This window comes from Geospiza fortis, unplaced genomic scaffold, assembly GCF_000277835.1.
Source record: "Geospiza fortis unplaced genomic scaffold, GeoFor_1.0 scaffold16, whole genome shotgun sequence".
Classification (NCBI taxonomy): Eukaryota; Metazoa; Chordata; class Aves; order Passeriformes; family Thraupidae; genus Geospiza; species Geospiza fortis.
The window spans coordinates 16,503,160-16,526,634 of NW_005054302.1; the positions used below are offsets into that span (position 1 = coordinate 16,503,160).

The 23,475-nt window shown below is 39.7% G+C and overlaps 1 protein-coding gene across 4 annotated transcripts in view; it reads left to right on the forward strand.

Moving 5' to 3' along the window:
* TENM4 (teneurin transmembrane protein 4) overlaps positions 1-23,475 on the forward strand; it is a 605,662-nt gene that overhangs the window by 365,996 nt on the left and 216,191 nt on the right. For all 4 annotated transcript variants that reach the window (XM_031066102.1, XM_031066104.1, XM_031066103.1 and 1 more), the window contains one exon: positions 21,104-21,356. In XM_031066102.1, coding sequence (XP_030921962.1) covers positions 21,104-21,356 — 253 coding nt within the window. The remainder of the gene's footprint in view (positions 1-21,103; positions 21,357-23,475) is intronic.

Sequence of the window (23,475 nt, forward strand, 5' to 3'; positions counted from 1 at the left end):
AGGGTAGCTCCCAGGTTCACCTTGTTTAGTAACCCACCTGCTCGACTTCCTTGCTGGAAAAACATTCCATCCATCTGTCCCCAATAAGCAAGTTAATGTCACTGTGGCTCTTCCCTGGCTTGTCGATCGGAGATTCTGACTTTTACTTTGAATTTAACTAGTGACTTCTAGTTAAATTGTTTGCAACATTTTAATTTTCTTTGAAGACACTGTTTTATCTGTATATCTGTTACAGAACTTCGTTCTCTAGGGACCTCAGTTCTTAGGGACCTCAGCGACAATTTTTTTGTGACTTGCAGTAGCTCAAGAGGAGGTGCAACCTGAGTATCTTTACAGTGCTTTGCATGCCAGCAGAAGCAGGAGCTCACCCAGGAGCATCCCAGTGCCATGGTCTTGGCACCTGAGCAGCTGCTGTAAGCAGTGTGTGCCTGAGGTGCCAAGCGAGGCCAGCCAGTGTCACAGTGTGGCCGAGCCTCTTGCTTTCTGCAGGGGTGGTTCTGTAGCCCCTGTGAACAAAGTGGTGTCTGAGCAGCTCACGTGGGTAAGTTGATCTTCCCATTAGCTGGCTGAGACAGGACAGTGCTGGCAGTAGGACTGTACTGGTGTAGGCTTTGTGACGTGTAATGAATGAGCAGGTGTGATCCCCTCCAGCAGGGGGTGGTTTTATGGATACACCGCATGGATCTACATCTGAATTACACCAGCACGAGTCTGCTGAAGTTAACAGATTTATTCTACACTAGCATTAAATGAACCACAGAGCAGATTCTCTCTCATACAGAATTCATTATACCATCAAGTTCTTCTCTGGTCCGACCCAGTAATAACCATGCAAGTTGCTGTACAATACAGTGCAGTATGTGAAATAGCTTCACAGCAGAAATTGCTACAATAACATACAATTAATCTGTGCATTGACACTGAATAGGGAAAAGATGCTGAAACAAAATCTCAACTATGTAGGAAGGGAGACAGTATCTCCAAGAAGTACCTTGCAGAAGCACTTGTCAAATTCCTTTTCGGTTGTCGTTTCCCCTGTGCATGCATGCTGTACTAGGTTTTTTTTAGGAAAAACTGTTGCACAAAAGCCTACCTTTTAAAGTGTCTTTCAGTGGGTACTAAAAATAATTCTGTCATTGTCATCAGGGACTTGGAGTGCTGAATCAAAAATATATTAAAATATTTAGTGCCATAGAGGTAATTTTCTACAATCTAAAATTGCTGATCTAGGTAGTAGTTCTCATTATTGAAACTTTTTGAACCTTGATACATTCTCAAACACTTTGTTGTAGTATAAATGGAAATCTAAATTTTCTTCACAGTTATTCCAGTGCAAACAGGTGCCTTCCACAGAGACAGGAGTAGGATTCCAAGGTTCTGAGGGCAGCTTCAGCTGCTATCACCAGCTAGTGGAAAAAAAAAAAAGTAAAGAAAATAAGAGGGAAGGGATGACATCTCAAGGTTTCTGCAGACTCTCTTCTGTCTTGGGATGCCTCAGTAGAATAATTAACCAAATTGCTTTCACATGTGTTTCTGTAAACCCAGTAAAGTCAATAAATAGTCTTTACATCAATTTCTCTTCAGATATTTTATTAGTGGTAATACTTAAGGTTCAAACAAGTCAGTTTACCTCTCATTGTCTGGGTTATGTCAGCTGGTTTTCAAAGTTAAACTTGCAAAGTGGCCATTCATGATGTGAAGCTGTCAAACACAGTGTTACTTTCTACGTGAACACTGTTGCAAATATTCCAAAATAACAGTTTTAAGCAATTCTGTGAAAGGATTTCCAATTGCAAGAGAACATAAACATGTGGAGTAGCGTATGGGCCAATACATTTTCCTAACTATGTATATGCACTTCTATTTTCCAAATCAAATGCATCTGACTTTGGTGAAAAGTAAATACTTCCACGTGTGGTAGCGATACAAAGTCATGGCATATCCATGCTCTCATTTTGTAAAGGTTCTTGCATTTTCTCAGATAGGAATCTTCACAGAAAAAGCTGGTAATTACACTTGTCATCCTCTCACTTGGCTACAGCTGCAAAGATATAATACAGTAGCAGACTCATGTTTAAAATGGCATTGACTCAGCTGTAAGTCCCAAAGGTCACCATTATTAAAATCTAGGGCATGAGTTTTACACATGTCACTAAGATCATGCAGATGAAGAAAATAATCTACAAGGAAAGAGATTTTAGGAGCCTTTAATTCTCCTAGCTTTTAAAGCACTGGTTATATAATGCCTAAGCTAGTGGGGCTGCAGAAAATAAAAGTATATGAAAAAAAAAGCAAAAAATTATGTATGAGGTCAGTCAAGGCAAATAACACTTGTTTTGTAAGGTCAAGACTGCCCCCAGTCTTCAGTGCCTGGACTTCCTCATGTTTTCCTTCATCCAGCAGGACAATATTGAGCATTACTATTCGCATGATAATGAATTAATCATAAGAGGAGACTGACAGATGCGGTTGCTCAGCTTCTCTCCATCATATTTTAAAGTCATGGCAGTCAAGCAAAGTCCTAGAAGAGGGAAGATATTACACCTTATTTTAAAAAGGGTAAATATAGGACCCTGGGAACCATCACTGATCAGATATTTGTGTGTCTGATAAGGTCATGGATCATATCTTCCTGGAAGGTATGTGTAGGCATATGGCTGACAGGGAGGTGATTAGAGTCAGCCATATGGCTTTGTGAAGGACAGATCAGACCTGACTTGATCCAGTGTCCTTTTGTGATGCAGTGACCATGTGGGTGGAGAAGGGAAGAGCAACTGGTGTAATGTATCTTGGCTTCTTTAAGTCCTTTGACGTGGTCCCACACAGCATCTCTGGTGCTCAGTTGGAGAGCTGTGGTTTGATGGTGTGGTGAGCTGACCTTGTCTGGCTGTCAGATGCCCACCAAGTCACTCTGTCACTCCCCTTCTTGACAGGACACAGGGAGAAAATACAACAAAAAGTTCATGGATCAAGGTGAGGACCAGGTGATCACTTAGCATTTACAGTCTCAAGCAACACAGACTCAGCTTGGGTAAATTAATTTATTTTATTGCCATTTAGCAGAGTAGGATAAAGAAAAACAAGAGGAAATACAAAACTACATTGTCTGATTCTGTGATAGCACTGATGAAAATAAAAGTCCTCGAACAAGTGTTTGTCCAGGCAGTGACATTAGCTCCCAGCAGCCTGAGTGTAATGCATGCACTTCTGTAAGTGCACAAAGGACTCAGCCCACTTCAGCATCTTGGAGTACCAGTCATTTGTTTCCTTGGTGTATATTGATCCCTGTGCTATGCATTGACTATCAGACCTCTTTCCTGTCATTTTCTATATGTTCTGTGCAATATCCAGATAAGCTTTTGTTGTGCCTCCCCACCCCTGTCCCTCTAAATCCTTCAGCATGCTGCCAGCACTTCTGATACTGCCTGTTTTGTGTCAGGTTGCAGGATGATGAGCAACTGCATCAGTTCATATAAATCCGTACTGAATTTAAATGACTATTCATTCTCACTGTAGTATCCTTGTTTTTCATGGAATTTTTGATTGTGTTTGCATCTGCATTATAACTAAATGAGAAAATGTAAAGTTTTCAAATTTTAATGCAGTAATAGTAACTATTCCATGGGAAAATATGCACTCTAACTGTCTGTGCAAAGAATAGAACTAGGAATTAAGAAGTATTTTGTCATTGTTTACAAAATGGCAAAGGTGGTACAAAATGATCTCTGCTTGCCTGGAGAGAGAGCTTGAAGAGAAGGGGGATGGAAAACAAAAGACAGAGTGGTGATTACTATAATCATGTGCATATAGCATGTATATAGCATGTAAGTTATCAGGCAGATAATCTGACAAATGGTCAGGGAATTTCCTTTAAGATCTGTATCTCAGATTGACCTCACAACAAGCAGGTTGAACAAAAGTTCCAGACTGGTGGATGAGATACAATCTTGTGTGAGTAGAGGGAGAGGTTGACTGTTCAGAAGAACCTGATAGAATTTCTGGCAGTGATTTAACTATGATCAGATTTGGGTGTAATATGTTACCATGGCAATTGTTTCCTAATTACTGAGTTCTCACAGGGATAGTACAAATGAAAAACAAACAAAAAAAATCAGCAGGAGTGTTTGATCTTTTCTACCAGAATTGCAGAGGACTGGGTCTGATGTAGAAATGATGGGGAGATATTATATGGCCCATAGCATATGAGTTTCATTTAGATGATCCTCATGGTCCTCACAGCACAACTGGAGGGTCTGTAAGAGGAAAAGGAGGAGACAGATAAGAAGAGTATGCCTAAGAATGGAATAATATATGATTTAGTGAAATCGATTCTGATCTAACTAATTCCCTGGATTCAGTGGAATTTAGCTTGGATTTACATTGGTGTAAACAGGATCATATCTGATCCAGATCTGGATCACTGAACCTTATATAGCCACAAGAAATATATATGGCATTTCCTGTAATGTGTGGTATATTATACCACTGTAGTATTTGCTAAGTCACATCCCTTGAACCTTAGCCTATTTTGGAAGGGCAGTTAGTAAGGAAAGAGAATTATTTTTTTAAATGTCGTGTTTGATGTCTTTCTTTCAAGATAACTTCCAACCTCCATCACATTGCTGTTTCATTCTAATTTAAATCATTAGATGTAGGGGAGGACAAGCTAATCCATCCCGAAGAAAAAAAAATAATCAATGCAAGTAGGTGTAATTAGTAGTACTTTCCTCTGGTGAGTCAATGGTGTAGAAAGAGCTGAAAAACCACTGCAGACTGCATTTGTACTTCGTAATGTGTTGTGACTCCCTCACAGCTTTCATAATGAAGTTGTTTAGATCTCCCCTAGGACAGATATGTCTTTTTTTTCCAGTTAAACAGACTGACAAGCTCTAATATGCCATGAATAATTTTATCTATGAAGAAAGATCCAGACATACAGACTCATGTGGGCAGCAGGAGTTTTAATTTTCTATTTGTTGAAAACCAAAATAAGCTTTTGATGAAGTGCTTACTTCACACTTCATGTTTTTACTGAGTTTATTAAGTATATTTATAGGTGTAAATCCTTGGGGATATTCTGTCTAAACCTGAATGTGCTTCCAGTCCCTGGGAGGCTAGGTACAAAGATTTGTGAGCTATATATGTTGTTGATTGCTCCTTTGCATTCATTCTGATTTGCCAAGAGAGTCTTCCTTTCTTGACAAGTTTAGTAAAATAAATTAGAAAAAGGAAATGGTATGCCAAAAGATGAGAGCATGCCTACTCCATGTGTTTAAACTTCTCCACCAGTCAGGTTATTTGTTTCATAAACTTGAGCTAGTGGGAATACGCATGGAATAAATAAGTCAGCATTTGAAATGAAAAATAAAGAAACAAACCCTACATCTTCTCTGGATGTTGGTGTAGAAGTAGATGCTTAACAATAATATCTTACACAGTTTGCACAGATTTTGCCTGTTGGTTTTGTGCACTCCTAATGGTTTAGAATACTTTGTGCAGGATGCCTGGCAGTTTTTGGGTGCTCCACCCACTTCATTTTCCCCCCTTTTTACATCTTGCTGGAATCTTCCTTCCAGTTGTATCTTGTCCAGCATAGAGTGTTGCTTCTCTAATTGTATCAGAGCAGTATCTGGGCAGGCTTTCAGAAATGCCAGGGTCGTGTGCTTAAGGAAAAGTGTAAGAATGCAGTGCGTACATGTATAGAGAAGCCTCAGCTACAAGAATAAAAAACAACCTAAGTTGCCCCCCTGGGATTTTTCTGTTTAAAGAAGCACAGTTCTCCTTCTTGCTGCTGATCAAAGGTGTCTGTGGCTCAAGCTGTGTTTTTGTTAGATCTGTGAGGAATCACATTGGCATAACTCTGACCCTGGCTCAGAACTAAACCACAGTTGCTTCTGGCGCTGAGATCTGAGCAGTAGGTACCAGTGCGGCACCGCAGCCCGCACCAGACACCAGCTGTCGTGGCACTGACCCCTCAGAAGCCATCTCTTGTCCGGGTGAGTGCATTTACCAGCAGGTCACTCAGGCAGCCTGTACACTTCCACACCACCACTTGAACACTCTCTGTTTCTGTGCCAGAAATGTACAGCAGATGAAAGCTTATGAAAGGCTGTTCAGATCACTACGAGATGGAGTCTTTGCTAATTTTTCAGCAGGAAACCACTCTGTTCCCTTTGTTGTGCCAGGTGCTGAGTTTCTGGACAACCTTACACAGCTCAAACAGCTGCCTTTGTCTGCAGATCAGCTGTTTGAGCCACAATGCTGTTCCTTGCCAACCAGAGCCTTCCTTTTGCTTTCATATCTGTTTGGCGAGCTTCACAGGTACAAAGCCTTTTGGAGTCAGCAGAGTATTTATCAGCAGCTCCAAGTCAGCTAAGTGGTAGAAACACTGTCGATACTTGTTCATGGATCACTGCTTGATTTGCTAGAGGGTCTGGTCTCCAAGGAAGGATGATCATAGAGAGGAAGTTATCAAGTTTCTCTTGATCTCTTTGGGTACAAGTGTTATTATCTGCCATCCTTCAATTCTGAGCATCTAATTACCCATGGTGGGATGCAAACTTTTAATAAAAGAAAATTTTCCAAATCTGTTGATTCCCACTCGACTGCAAAGTGTAGAGTTACTGAAAACTTGGGTGACTGTAGTATGCATATAGAGGATACACCCCTCCCTGCAGTTTGGATGACTCCCAGCACATCATCCACAATTTTTGACATCTTTTATCATTATGAGGATGCCATTTCATTGGACAAGTCCCTCATCATAAGCTGGATGCTGTCTTTCTGAGGATTATCTTAAAAAGATCTTAATTCTCTTACAGGGAGAAAAAGAAGAAGGTTCTTTCTGCACTGAAGGTGCACTGAAGGTGCAGAAAGAGCATTTGGGTGATGTCTCACTTCACTGGAGCTTTTATACTGATTCCTAAAAAAACTTCGAACTTTCTTCAAGACAAAAAGATGATTGTCGCTACTTTCTTTTTCTCACCATAAATCATAGAATCACAGGATGGTTTGGGTTTGTAGGAACCTTAAAGATCATTGAGCTCCAACTCCCCTGCCTTAGGCAGGTCCACCTTCCACTAGACCAGAATGCTCTTGAACTCAAGATGGAGGTAGCCTTTTATATAAAGAAGACCATTTGCATATGTGTAACTAAGGAAAAGCAATAATTTTGTTTGGCTTGTTAAAGATTGTTTTGTAACTCATGGGAAAATCTGTATTTGTCCTCCCAGTGCAATCGCCGTAATTTTTGCCTATTTCCTAAGAAAATAAGGTCTAAATACCTGTATTGCATGTCTGCCTGACACCCTGTTATCTGTATTTTCAAGCTCTTGCCCAGTTTTGGCTGCGTAATGGGGAGCAGAGGTCTCAAAGATACCAAAATCCTACAAGTTTTGTGGAAATTGACACCTTTGTGACAGGAAAGATAAGGAGAATTACACCAATGCACATTCCTTTTGTCAGCAACCAGCAGGTTAGCCAAAACATACAAATTCCTAGATGAAAGCAGGATTGAGAAATTAAATACATATGGTCATGTGTGCTTAGTCACAAATCTTTGTGCTCAACTTCGTTTTTGTTACTTCGGAGTTCACTATTTTCATGTACAAATTGAACTCTGTTCCCTTCATCATTCAATACCTCTAGTTATAGCTATAATCATCTAATATGGAGTCCTGTTATCAGATGCTCTTAACTAATTAATGCTGTAAATTACTGTAAGAATCCTGGGTGAAATTTCCTATGCAATAAAAATTATTATTTGTGTTTCTGGTTCCCAGTGTGTATCAGAAAGATTATTTTAAAAGCACCATGTCCCAAATAGGGAAACTATCACTTTACTCCTCCAATAAACACTGTGCAATTACACAGAAGCATGGAGGGGCTGTAACTGTCAATGTTACTACTGTGAATTTAAAGAAATGGGGAGTCTGCATTCCCTGCTGCCCAGAGTTTTTCTATGAGGTCAGGCCACCTCTTGAAGGTGAAAATCCACCACCTGAATATCCCAGCAGAGTTGGTTGGGTCTATGGGTTCACTTCAGAGAACAATCTGGTGCTTTGCCCGTGGATCTTTGAGTAGATACAGATTGGACTGGGTAGGAGAGGAGTACAGGGAAATTTGAGCATATACATCCAACCCTTCTGGTTTATATGGCTTATGGGAGCTGGGTTTAAGGATAGCTTGGCAGAGATTGTGAATTTCAGATTTGACTGATGGGGGAAGATCAGGGATGGTCCAGATGAAAGTTGATAGTTTAGAAGAAAAGTTGTAGAAGAGATTAAGATAATTTGGTCTGTCAGTGGTCCTTCTTGAGGGCTAATGTTTCTCTGCCTTACTCTGGCTCTTCTTCTCTGGCATCCTTTGTAATTTTTCTGGCTAGTTTCTGGCTGCTGTTGCATTTCCCTCACTCACTGTATCCACAAACCCTGCTCATTTGTTATTCTTCAGTGAGGCATCAAATGCTGATTAATCTCAATGCATCCCCAGCATCTAAAACTTTCCTTAGGAGCCAGATACTGCCCACACAGTGCACAAAACCGCTGCTGACATCAAGAGTTACGTTGCAGATCAAGGCGAGTATTGACAATACAGGAGTTTTGCTGCAGATCAAGGGCAGTGGATCTCTGTGGGAGTTTCTGCACATTTCTTTCCAAATGGCTATGCTGGCAGGGAAGTCGGCTGCTGGATTTGTAAGAGCAGGCACAGATCTGTCCCTGTCATGGTTTGATCACTGGAACTGAAAAATAGAGAAAGCCCCACCTGGTTTCCACTATTAAAGTTACCCCCAAGTATTAAGATTTTTTTTTTCTTTTTTTCAGAAAATGAGCTGTAAAATTCCAACCTTACTAAGGTCTTAAAGAGTTTGACAGTTGTTTTCAGTGCAGTCAGGGCTTCATCCTTCATACAGAAGCTGTCTTGCTCTTTGGCAGGCTTGGTGGCTGTCCAGTGATGAGTCGAATGATTCTTTCCTGTAGTTTTGATGTCAATTTGGTAAATATGTGAAGTGGTTTGACTTAAAAGTGAGCAATACAAAGTCCTATGCATAAACGAATTCCGTGAAATTTAAGCCTAGAAGTTTAAAGTATCCAGTCATTATTAATTTAAATAATGTTGTTAAGTAATTTGACTTCTGCTTCAGAAATGTATTTTTGGAAGAGATTCCCTCACAGTAGGCTGAATAGGATGTGTTCTGTTAGCATTTGTAAAACCCTGTAGCCAGTTATTCATCCCACTGTTTAATTTGCAACTTGTGGTTTGTGATGGGTCCATTCCAAACTCTACATCATTCATCTAGAGGGTTGAGGAGGCTCTGGGACTTTGAAGGGAATAAAAATAAACCCTCGTTATCACATGTTATGTGTGAATTACAGAATAAAATACATCTTAATGATCATCTGTTTAATTAAACCAAAAAATTTTGTCACCTTCCTGGAGTTGTGTCAGTTGGTGCTGGTGGCAGACTAAAATAGCTTTTACACGATTGTCCCTAAAAAAACACGGCAGTATTTTAATACAGCTGCATTCTGAATGCCATTTTTTCCATTTAAAAAGAGATAGAAGGGGTATAAATTTTATAGGAAATGTTTCCATCATGAAGCTGGTATAAATTGTTTTGCTCAGAGAACAACTAGCAATGTTTGAAACAAAGTTTTATATATAGCTGAAATGTATATTGTCAGGATACTTGGAAGTCATAAAAAATCCCTTTTCTACACTGAACAGTTGTTCTAGTTCTCTGACAGGGCATATATGAAATTATTGTTTATTGTTTTGATCACGCCAAAGCCTTTGATATTATAGAGATGTGTGCATGTTTGCATTGTCTTCATAAGCCACTGATCTTTTCTAAACCATGCCATGCTCACATTTGTTGAACAATATTATAAGAAAATTATGACTTTATTTTGACGTTTTTCCTAGGAAGCTCTCCTAAACTGCTTCAAAGAATGTCAAGAGCACTTACAGGAAGTAATGAAAAGAACCTTACAAAACTCATCTTTCGTGATAATCTGCCCTTAAAGCCGCGCACTTCGTGCCGAAGCGTTATCTGAGTGCACTGTCACTCTCCTGAACTGCCACATGCTAAGGGAACCTGCAGCTAATACCAGACTTCAGACAGTGCTAGGACTCTGTTTCCAAAGAACATTACTAAACAACCTAAGCATCTGGCTCTGGGATCTGCACTATTATCACTGATTTGGGGTTTGATTTTCAAATTATCCTGATAAATTTTTTAAGGCCACAGGTATAACTGAGTGGCAGAAATGGGAGCTCGTACCTTACTTCTGTTAGGGCACCTGAAAATCTCTCTCTCTTTGCGTATGTAGAGATACCAGTAATAAACCAGTGACAGTTTCACACACAGACAGTTTGTAGGCTTGTGTCGATGAAGAATGACTTGCAGAAATAGATCTGCCTCTCTCAAACCTCTTCTGCCTTGTGCACGTGAGAATAACTGCTGAATAGCCTGGTACCCTGACTTTTCTCTGTTTCCCCTGCACTGAAAAAAACCACAAAAAGCACTAGGATTATAAATAACAATTTTTATTATAAATAATAATTCTTTTTTTGCAGAAAAGCTAAGGCAGTCTTTTTGTTCTACCAGAGGCCTTTTCATTTTAAATTAGCCTATTTTCCAAGATGGAAGTTGAAGAGCAGCAGTCATCACTGCCAGTAAAGGCAATAGCTCATGGAAGGGGAAAAAAAGTTAAGAAGAGGAATTAAGAAAAGATCAAAATCTTTTCACTATAACAGGTTTTTTCTGTCTCTGTAGCACAGTATACATTTTTCTTGCTGTATCAAGGTAGAGAGATACACAAAGGTACATTCAGAATATTAGGGTAAAAAATTAACATGAGAACATGTATAAATGTCTTTATGATCTATTAATATTTAGGTGCAGTGTATTTATAGTTTTGTTTATGTAATTTAAGCACTACAGGTTTGCAACATGAAGTGTAGAAGTAAAAAAAAAAAGTGATAAATGAGACTCATCATGAATATTTCCTCTTAGACATGTGTTTCAAAGGGTCTGTATCAATTAGTACACAGATTTTTTGGGGTGGAAGCATTATGAATAGTTAGAAAACCATACATGCTGGATAAGCTACACTGCCATTCCATCATGGTGCTTTTGTGAACAAAGTGCAGCATTGCTGAGGGGTGTCTTGACAGATTCATAGTTTTGATTTTCTTTTAGTGGCCTCTTCAAGTGTTAATAAAAATATAAAAGTTTTATGTCTATTTCGGAATTATTTGGAGTGCAGCCATCTGCTATAGTGCTTCCAAGAATGTCAAATAGAACCTGAAGGGAAAGGTCATGGAGCCCAGCTCTCACAAATCAGATTCCTATGCCAAAGGGAATAAGGTTTCCCACCTGTGCAGAGAGATTTTACTCATCTGCACCCATGGTTTTCACTAAAGGAAGTCAGTCAGCTTTGTGTATGTGGTGATGGCGGGGGATGTGGGTAGTAATCCCTTTTACAGACATCATGTCAGTCACAGCTGTCAGATGGAGCTGTCACCAGTTTATGTTGTGCTTTGGAGGTGTTTAAAAGAATTTTCTTTGTGAAACCTTTAAAGGCAGGATAAAAATTAAAAGGAGGATAGGGACAAGGAGTGGGTAACAAAGGAAAAACTGGAGAACTGGTTATCTACTATGCAGTGCCTCTGTTTGGTAGCACCTGGGGGGACAGCATGCAAAGTTGATCCAGTCACGAAAAAAAAATCTCTGTTTGCCAGCAAAGACTTGAGTTAGTTTATTTCAGTTGCTGCCAACATGAAATCTCCCCATTTCTTTCTCAAGACTGAATAATTAAAATCATTAGTGCTTGTGAGCATTGTGCTGGACCACATCATGTTGCATTCCATAAGCACTTTGCTGTGAAGTAATAGAATTTTGTGTTTCCATAGACTTATTCATTTACAAGCCTGGGTGACATATAAATGAAAAAGAAAGAACAAAGCCCTACCTCAGGTGTTTGTGCCGTGCAACTCCCTGGTGGCTGTGGGATTTACATGCCATTTAAGGTGGGAATCCAGACCAAAGCTTGCAAGTTAACATTAAATACAGCAAATAAAAAAAAAAATTGCAGGATATTAATCATTAATCTTTCACCCTGACCACTATGAGCACATACCTGGTCCTGACGCATGGTCAAACTGCACGAAACTTGTGTGCTTCATATTTGCAAAAGGATGGGCTCTGGATTGTCATGGCTAACAACATTGTAAAAAATACATAAACCAGACTATTTTTTTCAGCTGCTATTAATAGTCAGCTTTGCTGATGGAGTTGGGGATCTGTCAGTCCTGTCTGTTTGTGCACAGCTAAGCCACAAGAGTGTTGCAATTTAGATAAGATTTTTGAAGGGTGTAAGCAAAATAGAGACTATTTGTTCATTTTATTTTTATGGAGAAACAGACAAAGATCAGGTCTATATTTCAATTTTTCTTATATAGGTATATGAAAAAACAAAAAGCCAGCAATATCTGAGAGCTTTGCTGGCAAAATCCTGAGTTTATTTGCTATAACAGCAGCCAGAGGCACCTTTTGGTGATGTACTTCTGTTTCAGGAACTGCTTTACACAAACCATTCAGAGATTTGCTTGTGTAACTGTACAGGTAATCATGTCTGGTTTGGACAAGGGTGAACTGGGTGGTTATCTGTTTCATATATATGTATAAATATTTGTCTCCATATGTTACTGTATGAAAGGATCATGAAACAGACACAGGAGAGAGTGTATGGGCGGAAACAAGAAAAACTCTCTCTGTATCAAAGAGTTCCTTGGGGCCTCAAGTCAATAAACTGCAGACATCAGAGAAATGCACTACATTTCTTTCAAGAAGAACAGTCTTAGGTGTAATAACAGTTGTGTTCTTAATTGTGCAGTGGAGGGGGCAGCAAAACAGAACTTGATCCATTTCCCCAGGCCTGAGGGATGGCACCCAGCTGCTTTTGCCAAGTCTGTGCAGGTTGGACACTTTGGACAGGAGACTAGCAATGATCTAAGTGGCATAGTTGGCTAAAGTACAGCTACTGGGATATCATGGGTGACTACAAATGAGAAAAGAGAAAGCTGCAGGATGCCAATTCTTCAGGAGCTGGGTTTTGAAGTTTTAGACACACTGGTTTAGAAACATTGAACAAGCCTAATTTGTAGCAACTTGAAATCAGAGCAAGGATGCACCATCCTTAGCTCCAGGCCAGTGGATTTCTTGCCTGACATTATGGTGCTGTACCCTGCTAAGATGCTGTGCAGGTGGGTTGTCTTCAGACATTTAGCTGAGGGGAGCTTACAGGACCCATCAGTGCTGTCAGAATGGCGCAGCAAACTCATTTGAGCATCCTTGTGAAAACTTGGAGAGTAGCAGTTATGGGTTTCCAAACATGAGAATCCAGACCTCAGGGGCTGAGAGCACAGTGTGGTTTGCTGCAGCATCTCACCTGAGTGGTGAGGCTCACAGTCAGTTTTTATGTTTGGGGCATTTCTGAGAGGAAAGGAGCTCTAATGAAGCATTGTTTATTTGTTTGTTTATATGCTTAGACCAGAAAGGCCTGCAGTTCAATAGCGAGACTTTAAAGGCCTCCAGTGTGTGGTGTCAGGGTAGTTAAAGATGTTTCTTTTCAGTAAGTCCAGCAGAAAATTCAGCCTCCAGGGCTGCAGGAAAATTTGCTTAGCTGGGCATAGTAGCAGCTACTTTCCTGTGCTTCCCATAAATGATTTCACAAGTTAAATATGTTATTTGAATTTGCACTCTGCCAGATACTCTGGGTTTTTTCCAGTTTCCTTTGTGCTAAAGACAATGATTCTTCATAAACTGTCAGAGGCTAAACAGTAATACTCTGCCTTGATTTTATTAGATTGTGACTCCCTTTTATTGCGTAATGAACATCATGAGTTAAAAGTCTGCATATCATCCTTTGATGGTGACCTGAACCTTTTTAAAACCATTACTTGTAGGGCATTCAATCCAGTCAGAGGCATGCTGATGGAAAAACAACCACCCAGAGCTCCTGCTGACTATGTGCAGGCAAAGCTTGACAGCCCAGCATCAAACAAAAAATTGATTTCAAACCCAGAAGTCAATATCTTGCTTCTGCAAAGGCACTTTGGCACTTGAGAGGAAAGTTTGCATGTAATGTACACATTTGATGAACAAAATGCAGAGGGGATGGCTTGTTTGGACTTAATTTGGTGCTCCCATGGTTTTCTATAAACAGTAAAGCCAATGAAGTGTTGATCTGTGCAGCTGGAGGGGAGCTCCAACTCATTTTACACATGCATAGACAGCATCTAAATGGGCCTGATTTTTGATGTAACTGATCTAAACAAATGAAGTTTCTTAAGTACAGCTATGACTTGGTAATGTTTCAGAATGAAGTCTTAATAAGTTTATAAAGTCTGGTCTTGTCAGTCAATAACAAAGTGCCATTTTATCTGCTGCCTGATTTTGAGGTCCCTCATTTTCACTTGCTACTTGTTATGGTCAGTTTGTGAGATGAAGAATGATTGCCTCTTTCACACGTGGTATACTGCTGGAAGTCAAGTTTAGATTGTGATAGTTACAGTCTTTCTGCACTGGTCCTGATATGTGTAGCTTTACTAACAATATCTAAAATAGCTATGGCCAGTGTCTGGAGACATTCACAGGAACAGTGAGTAGTGTCATGAAAATACACTGCAGGTTTTATATTCTGCAGCTTTTTTGGTGCTCAGTCTTTGTAGCACATGCTATTGCAGATTCAATATCCAAGTTGCACATTTAGAGGGATGTTCAAAACTATTTACATTTATATAGCTGATGTTTCTCCAGTAAGTAGTTTCCAATGTTTGTGGATTTCTCTGAACAGAAGACTACACCAAAGTTGCATGGGAAAATTCTTCTTTAGGCTTTAGTCATCCACAGTCAGTTGCGTGTTTATGCATGTGGCATCATAAAGTACGGATAAGATACAAGGTTGCGAAGATTGCAACACAAGGAGTTCAGCTGAAAAAAGACTCTGAGCCAGAATACTCTCTAGAACCAGGACACAGACGCTGATGTTTCTAACTGCATGATGAGGACTATGCTCTTCTCTGAGTGAGAGCCCTTAATGGAACAGCAACCCCCTGTTATTCTGTTACATAAAATAAAACACAAGAAAAAAGGTAAGGTTAGCTGTCCTATTGTTGTTTTGTTACTTATTGGAGATTATACATCAGCACTTTGCTTTCCTTTTATGTTTCAGTGTCATTTTGAAAACTGGGGACACAAGATTTTGCTGCAGGAAAATATGTGTTTCACAGTCTGTTGAAAGCACTTCGCTTGATAGGAGGAGAAGCTAGTCTTAAGTGAAGTTCAGTGGTTGTGTGTATTAAGGAGAGATACAGTCACTCAAGTTGTAACACTGATTCTACTTTTTAAGTGTTAGTGAGGGAAAACAGTTCTGCAAACACTTTATCTCTGCTCAGATAAATCATCTGACAACTGAGTGACCTATTTCACTCCATCTCTTTTCATCCACCCTGCGGTGGCTTCCTCACTGGACTGTCCCATGGAGACAGACGCTGTTGTCAGACATTCCTTGAAGGAGGAAATTCCCCTTATAGGTTGCAGAACATCAGTGCCAGCGATGAGGTGGACCAGCTTGGTACAAAAGAGGTACCTTTGCACACTGCTTCAGCTTAGTCTGGATGTTACACATTCAGCTGGACTGTCTGCAGATAGAAGAAAAACTGGGTCTGCAATTTGTCCTGGCTGTAATCAAAAGCCACTAAGGTACCCTCCAAGCAGGCAGTCCTCCCACTTAGATTTTCCTCCTAATATTTTTTCCATTATCTGCCAAATTGGGGATTAAATATTCTGCTCCCTTTTCATTTTGCAGACACCATCATTGGCTTGGCATGTATCTGATAGGGAACGTGTTTCTGGCAAGCAGTCTCGCTTCTAGTAGCAAACTCCCTGTTCCCCTACAAAGGTGGTGGAAAAGACCCAGGTTAGTTTTTCCTAGTCCACCTGACCTTAAGTGCCTCATAAGATTCATGAGAGAAGCACCCCAGCTCCCATACCCAGTGGCACCCAACAGGGCAGGGAGCCCTGTGAAAGTGATTTCAGCTGGCTGGTGCAAGTGCCGTGAGTGTACATCTGCAGCAGATTGAAGTGGGTCCTGTAGCTGAAGCATGGCTCTTTGCTGTTCTGTCAATTGAATGCAGAGTACATTGTTTAAAAAAAAAATTGTTTATTGTTTCCTCTGCAAGGGGTGGCAGGGTGGGGGCTGAGTGTGTTTCTCCTTGTGAGTGGGCACAAGCACGATTGTCCAAAGTCACACTAGCAAGTTCATCATCACAGCTACTGTGGAGCTCAAGTTCAAGGGAGCACAGAGTGATTCATTCCCCCTGGCAATATATACAGTGAGTAAAGAGAAATATTTCCTGTACCTAATCCAGACACCAGTTAGGCATCAGTCTGTCTGAATGTGAGCAGACGTACAAATGACAAATGTGTGGAGGAACAGAATAAGCTGGGAAAAAAATGAGAATGTATTTTTCACTCAGAGGTTAGCACATTTGCTCTGAATACAAACCCAAAACCTAATGAATCAGAAAGTGTAATTGTTACATAGACTAATTTCAAAACAGTACTGCTCATTAAAGATTAAGGGAGAGAAAAGGAACATGAGCTTCAGACCTTTTATTGAAATTTTGTCGTACTAGGTCCTCATTGGTAATTTTTTATGGTTCACATTTATTCAGCTCTTCATTCACAGCCTTCTGTCAAGGTTCTCTAATACATACCAAGTACAAGCTTCATCAACTGTATTATTTTTCAGCTCTGCTTTATCTGTGATTACCAAGCCAGTGTTTCTCAGTGACATTTTAATGTTAGGAAACAAGTTTAAGAAAATCACAAAAAACCTAACATAAAATCAGCTTGATTTCTATCTGCTTTTTGCATTCAGATTTCCAAAGTTTCCTTGCATTTGAATACAGAAATATTAGATACAGTTTGGCTAACTATTAGAGAAAATGAGGGTTATGGAGAGCTCTTTAAGTTCTGGGTATTTAGACTTCCAGAGCTGCCAGCCTGTCTTCTAGAAATGTTGAACTTTATCTCTGGGATGCTCTTTCATTGGCACCTGGTGTCTGAGACTGGGACTGGTGTCTAAGACTCCTTTGCTATTGACAGGTCTCTTCTGTTCTCCCTTCAAGGCACAAATCAACCCTTAAACGGTTTAGCTTGACTCTGAGACTATTAGAAATTTGGATGGGTGGGGGAGAGGTGCTTTAGAAGGTGTTTGTTTCATTCCTTGGTGTTCTATTAGCTCAGCTGATCCTTCTGAGTAGCTCATGACAAGTTTTTCATTCTGACAATGGGTAGAGAGAGAATGATTAAGTCTGTGTCTTTTTAGAAACCAAGGACGAAAATTGCAAGAAGAAAAATGTTGAAAATTCTCTCTTTTGGAGTAAACAAAGATAACTTACAGATAGTCACATTTAGCTATCTCATACTTGGTTAAGAAAGGTCTTGGGGAATCTTGTTCAATTTATGCACTGGCCACAGTCTCCTGCTCCATTATAATGTCTTCTGAATTCCTGTGCTGCTGTTGTCCCAGCAAAGGCTTGCTGGTAGATGTAGAGAGCTGTAGCAGACTTCCTTTGTATCCCACCTACGTGGTGGGATCTGTAAAAATTCACTTCTGTGTAATAAACAGTGGATGATATGAGCATCTTCCCACTGTGTAAGATCTACGCTTGGTCATGATGTAAGAGAGCCTCTGCAGCCAGCATTTAGTTCTCCTTCCTGGGGGGAAATACAATTGCACAGTTTGTATCACTCAAACATTGTGGGTCTAGTTAATACTCGCAGAATCACAGGTTTGGGTTGCACGGAACCTTAAAGACCCTTTAGTTCCAACCCTCTGCCATGGGCAGAGACACTTGTTATTAAACTGGGTTGCTGGAAGACTCATCCAGCCTGTTCTTGAACACTTCCAGCAGTGGGGCATCTGCAGCTTCTCCAAGCATAATCAAAAAAGGGGACAGTTGAAATTTTAGGAAATCAAGAAAGATTTTTGTTTTCCTTTTGCTTAGCTTTCATGATCTGTTACAAATCCCATAGGAGCTTTGGTCACAGCAGAGGGTAAGAACCTAAACAGGTTTTTTTGCATCAAGGAAATTCTGCACAGCTGCAGTAATTTTCAGTAGGATAATTTCCTGGCTTGTGCTTTTGTCTGTACCTTATTTCTGATGTTCCTTAATTTGAGAAGAAGACAATAAAAAAAAAAAGGATCGTAAGGCAAGGAAAATAATTACTAATTCTAGTCAAGGTATATTAAATTCCATAGCGCTCAGACATGACATAAGTGTTCAGAATTTGTATATGAATGAAATAAAAAACATTCTGGAAGGAAAACCTACCTAAATGTCAGAAAAAAACAAAATGCAAGCTATAAAATCCTGTAAAAAATCTCATAGACCAGAGTGAGATAGATGTGCTGTCTTTACTTAGCAAAGAAATCACGGAGGATATGAAAATAGAAAATGAAAATAACACATTTTTACTTGATTCAAAAGCATTATCCATAATAGCATCTGCAATGTGTCTGTAATAATATGGTGTAAATTGAAATTTACATAACAGATCTTTGAAAACAGTCTCTGACTCACAATGAGAAAATGGTGTGCCTCCTGAAGGAAAAGTCAACCAATAGCAGGAGAACTTTGCAGAGGGTCTATTTCTTATTTCAAGATCCACCCATTTAGCCCCTTTGTAGATTGCATAGTATTCATCTCAGACATGAACTATGCTGAAAACTTAAATAGCTGGTCTTGGAAACCTCTGGTATGTTTCTCCTGAATAGACAAGTCATCTTCTCTGGGCTGAGTTAAATTCTTATTAATGGTGATAGATTGACAGCCCTAAAAGTTGGAAACCCCTATTTGTTGGATACCCTCTATCTCCCTCAGCTGCGTTTAATACTCTCTTCCTATCTTGATTCCTCTCTGTTGAGTAGGAAAACAGTCACCAATTTTACTAAACCAGGAGTAGAATTCCTTCACTGTTGTTTCTATTGTCTCAATGGTCAGGACTTCAACTAAGCAAGAGTCCCCAGTAATATCCAAAAATGGTTGGACACTTCAATTCACATGGTGCTGCAGAGCTGAGATCAAACCTGGTTTAGTTCTGATACTTCTTGTCTATACAGTCTGTGCTCATTGCTCTTCCCTTTCATTTGTTGACTGATGTGCAAGTCAGAGGCCAGTATTATTGGCATTATAGGGCCTTTTTAAGTTTGTTTGAGCTTGCTGAGTCAGATTTTTTAATAGTTCCTTAAATTCCTGTGGAAAGTCTGTCTGTCCAAATGTAGATGACCAGTATAGACCTCTTTTTGAACTTGTTTTCTGTGTTACTGACTTAAAATAGAGAGACCAGTAAGTGTCTGACTTTTCTGGGTATTTAGGGTAAAATTGGCTTTTAAGATTGGGACCCTAAAACCACTCAGTTCTCCCTATGGCATATATACTCCTATTTGTGTGTCTGACCTGACAAAGCCAGAGGTAAATATATGTCCAGTCAGAATAATGGCACCCCTGTAATTAACACGTATTTTTTTGCTAGACCACTTCCAATACCATAAGATTCTGGTGTAACCTGCCATAGTTAATGATGAGGCAGTGTGAGTCAATACAGGGTGAGGAGGGGCAGGATGGCTCTCTTACACATCTCCATGTTTTATCTAATGTGTTTAACTATCTGAGAAGCTGCAGAGACACTGTGAATGCTTCTTCTGTTCCTCTCCTAAATCCAAGTCCTAATGCAAATTTCAAAAGTATCATTACATGTCTGATACCATTTGTTGTAATTTATAACTACATGCAGTTTGTTCAGTTCTGAGGTCTCTAATTAGTGAATAAATGGGAGTTAATTTCTCATTATATAGAAGTCTGGTAAGTATAAGATTGATGGGATAGACACTCTTTTCAGATAAGGCATCACTAAAGTGTTGTATACTACAGAATCATAGAATGGGTGAGGTTGGAAGGGACCATAGCGGGTCATCTGGTCCAAACTTCCTGCTCCAGCAGGGTCATCCCAGAGCACATTGCACACAGTTGGATCCAGACAGTTCTCAGATATCTCCAGTGAGGGAGACTCCTCCCCCTCTCTGGGCAGTCTGTTCCAGTGAACAGTATTAATGACTTTTGAGCATGAACCCACTCCAAGTAGAGAGATATATGTGTCCTGTTTCTCATATGCAGTGTGCTATACTGTCAATCTCCCTCCAGTTCCATCAAATACTTCAGTTTTCTTCATTTCCAAAAAACAATTTTAAAAATGCTTTATGGTTAGCTAAAAAAGGTAAAAATAGAGATATGATCAGCACTTGCTTCATCTTTCCTAGGTGTTTATCTTCCTCAGTCTGCATTCCTCAGTCTCTTGGCTAAGTTTTACTCAAAGTAGCCATATCTTTAACATCTTTATTCATTTTTTGTTGTTTCATTTTCCTGACACCTCAGATTTTATGCCACATGCATTTTTTACTCAGTTTGAGTACATTTCTAACAGTACAAACTACTGGATTTTGTTAAATTGTATAACCCTGGCATGCATTTGTGGCTTTCACCAAACCCAGTCTGTGATTAAATGTATTCTTCATCTTCTTCTTGACTTAACTATTGAAAGTTCTCAGGCAAAACAGGCAGAACAAACTTCTCTAGGAGCTGTATATCCATCATAAACTGGCCCTAACGTGTTATCTATCCAGACTGGTTGTATTTTTCATGCTTTATCACAAATCAGTGCCACAGATAGATTGCAGTTTGCAACCTGCAGTTGTTCATCGGAGTTAACTTGGCTGTCAGGACAGCCTTTCTGCAGTGCTTTAAACTTTGATAACTTTTGTACATGAAACTGAACTATTTTTCTAGCTGGCTCAGGGATCAATGCTGTTGCGTTAGAACATATGAAACAAGGCTGTGTTACCCTTTTGATTTTCATTTAGGATGTGTGACACCCCAGCCTTCACTCTTTTTAGAAGTGTCTGCACATAGATGAACCCAGTATAGAACTACTCAAATCATGAACCTTAATAGTATTTTACTTATGTTTTAGATCATCCTCCAAATATTCAAAATCATTCAAGACTTCGAACTCCACCTCCTCCAATATCACATGCTCACACCCCAAATCAGCATCACGCAGCCTCCATCAATTCCCTGAACAGAGGGAACTTCACTCCACGCAGCAATCCCAGCCCAGCTCCTACGGACCACTCTCTCTCTGGAGAACAACCAGCCACTACTCAAGAGCCAGCCCATGCTCAGGACAACTGGTTACTCAACAGTAACATCCCACTGGAGACAAGGTAGGTAATTTTCTTTAGCACTTACAATGTTCTGACTGTGTGTGCTCAGGATGTTATGGACAATACACAGATCTGCATAGCCAGCCACCTAGTTTGTGAACTGGTGTTTGACTTATGCATTTTGCATTGTATTTATTATTCCTTGCGTCTTTTTATTTGGACTAGGAGAAGAGGAAATTGCTCTTCTTTCATAAACTAAAAATGTTGTCTTTAACAGCTGTTTATAAGGTTATTTTCCTCATTATAATTGGAATCAGGATCATAGATTAAAATGTTCTTGTTTTCTTTCTTTTATTTTTCTTTAGTGTCTTTTCTTCCTATGTAGTAGGATAAATCAATATCCTATTTAAAAAACTGAAATCAGTCAGTATATTGAAAAGATTTAGCCTTGTAGCTGTGCCTCATCAAGCAGTTCTTTCATAGTACGTAATTCAGGAAAGGTTGATCTTGTATCATCTAATAAAGAGAGGTCAGCTGCTGCCCTTTTCAACATTGCTCCAAAAGCATGAAACACTGGATAGCCCAGCATCGGCCATCTAATGGTGTTTCCGTTTTGCTCTCAAATTCTTTTCCACCTCTGCAACACCTGAAGGGTATAACAAGGATGTAACCAAGTTGTCGTAGTTCATAGCTTTGTTCAGGTTCTGTGTAGGTTCTGGAAAAGAGAACTCTCACACTCCCTCAGCCTCAGTCCTCCTATCTGATGGTGAGTGCATCTACTTGCAATCCCAGTTGCTTTCTCCAGAGGTTTTACTTCACTATTTCCTTTGCTACCAAGCAGCCACTGGGGATGCTGGAGTCATTAGCTCCCATACATGGTGTCTCTTTCAGTCTGCAAAGGAGCCTTCCAAGCCTAAAACATGGTGCACTGTCTTTGTCTAACCTTCTCAAACCAACAAGATTTTGGACAGCAAAAATCATACAATAACTGAAAACTGAGACAGGGCCCAAATTTTTCACATCACTACCTGCAGGAATCTCATTGAGAGGCAGCAATAGTTGTAGCTGTATCATGGGACAAGTTGTACCCAGTTTTGCAAACTTCTGCTAAGAGAATGTTTTTTTAAAAAGGAGCGCATCTGTCAGTCTTTCTGAGAATGAGCTATATCTGCTGGCCTTCTGAAACTTCCAAAACACATATCTGGCCTTCTGAAACTTCCAAAACACTGAATATCACATTTTGTGGCATTTAAAGATAATTAATTTCTCTGTGACTGCTTGATTAAAAAGACTCAACTAAGAACCTGGATCCAAAAGATTAAGACAAAATTATAAGCAAATAATGCAAGTGTGATTTGGCAACAGTTTTAGTAATTATATTGTGTTAGTAATTCTCAAGCACAAATACCAAAGCATTGAGTTTCATGTGATAATTCTTATTAAAATTACATTAAAAAATACCTAGGCCCTACTCGTGCAGCTTTTTTTGTGATAATCCTCTATAATTCTGAAGGAAGTCCTGTGCCTTTTCCTAGCCAGGTGGTGAATTCTTTATAGAAGAGATAATACAATGCTTTAGTAGTGCAAAATCTTAAAGGCTGTCCTCATTTCTTCTCTGTGAAATCATTGTGAATGAAAATTTTTCAAGATCTGAAGCAGACTGCTCTTGTTGCAGGTTGGATTGGTCACATTATTGCTGTTAATCAGACTGGCAGTTGGAAGTCTACCTGCACGAAGAGCTCTTTCTGCATCACTTGATGATTTCACTCTAGCATCACAGATCAGTCACATTTGTACTTGGTCCTCAATCTAACCATTTTATTAATTTGGTAGAAAACCGGTCATTTCAAGACTGATGGTGAGGCTTTTGACACACTGGTTGAAATGGTGTAATTTCACCCAGTGTTTCTTTTTGACAACAAGCATGTTGGAAAATATGCAATTTTGTGCCAACAGCAAATGAACACTACTGACTGTTCCTTCACTAACACAACATTAAGAGAATAAAATGTGTTATAATGGTGTCATAAAGAGAGTAGGCTGAGCTGCATAGATGATGAATATATCTGGATTAACTTCCACTCTGACAGTCAGCTCTTCTGGCATGCAGAGGTCCTTCAGTGGGAATTGTGTAGACATAAAAGACCAGGCTTCAGAGCTTCTTAGCAAACTTGGATGC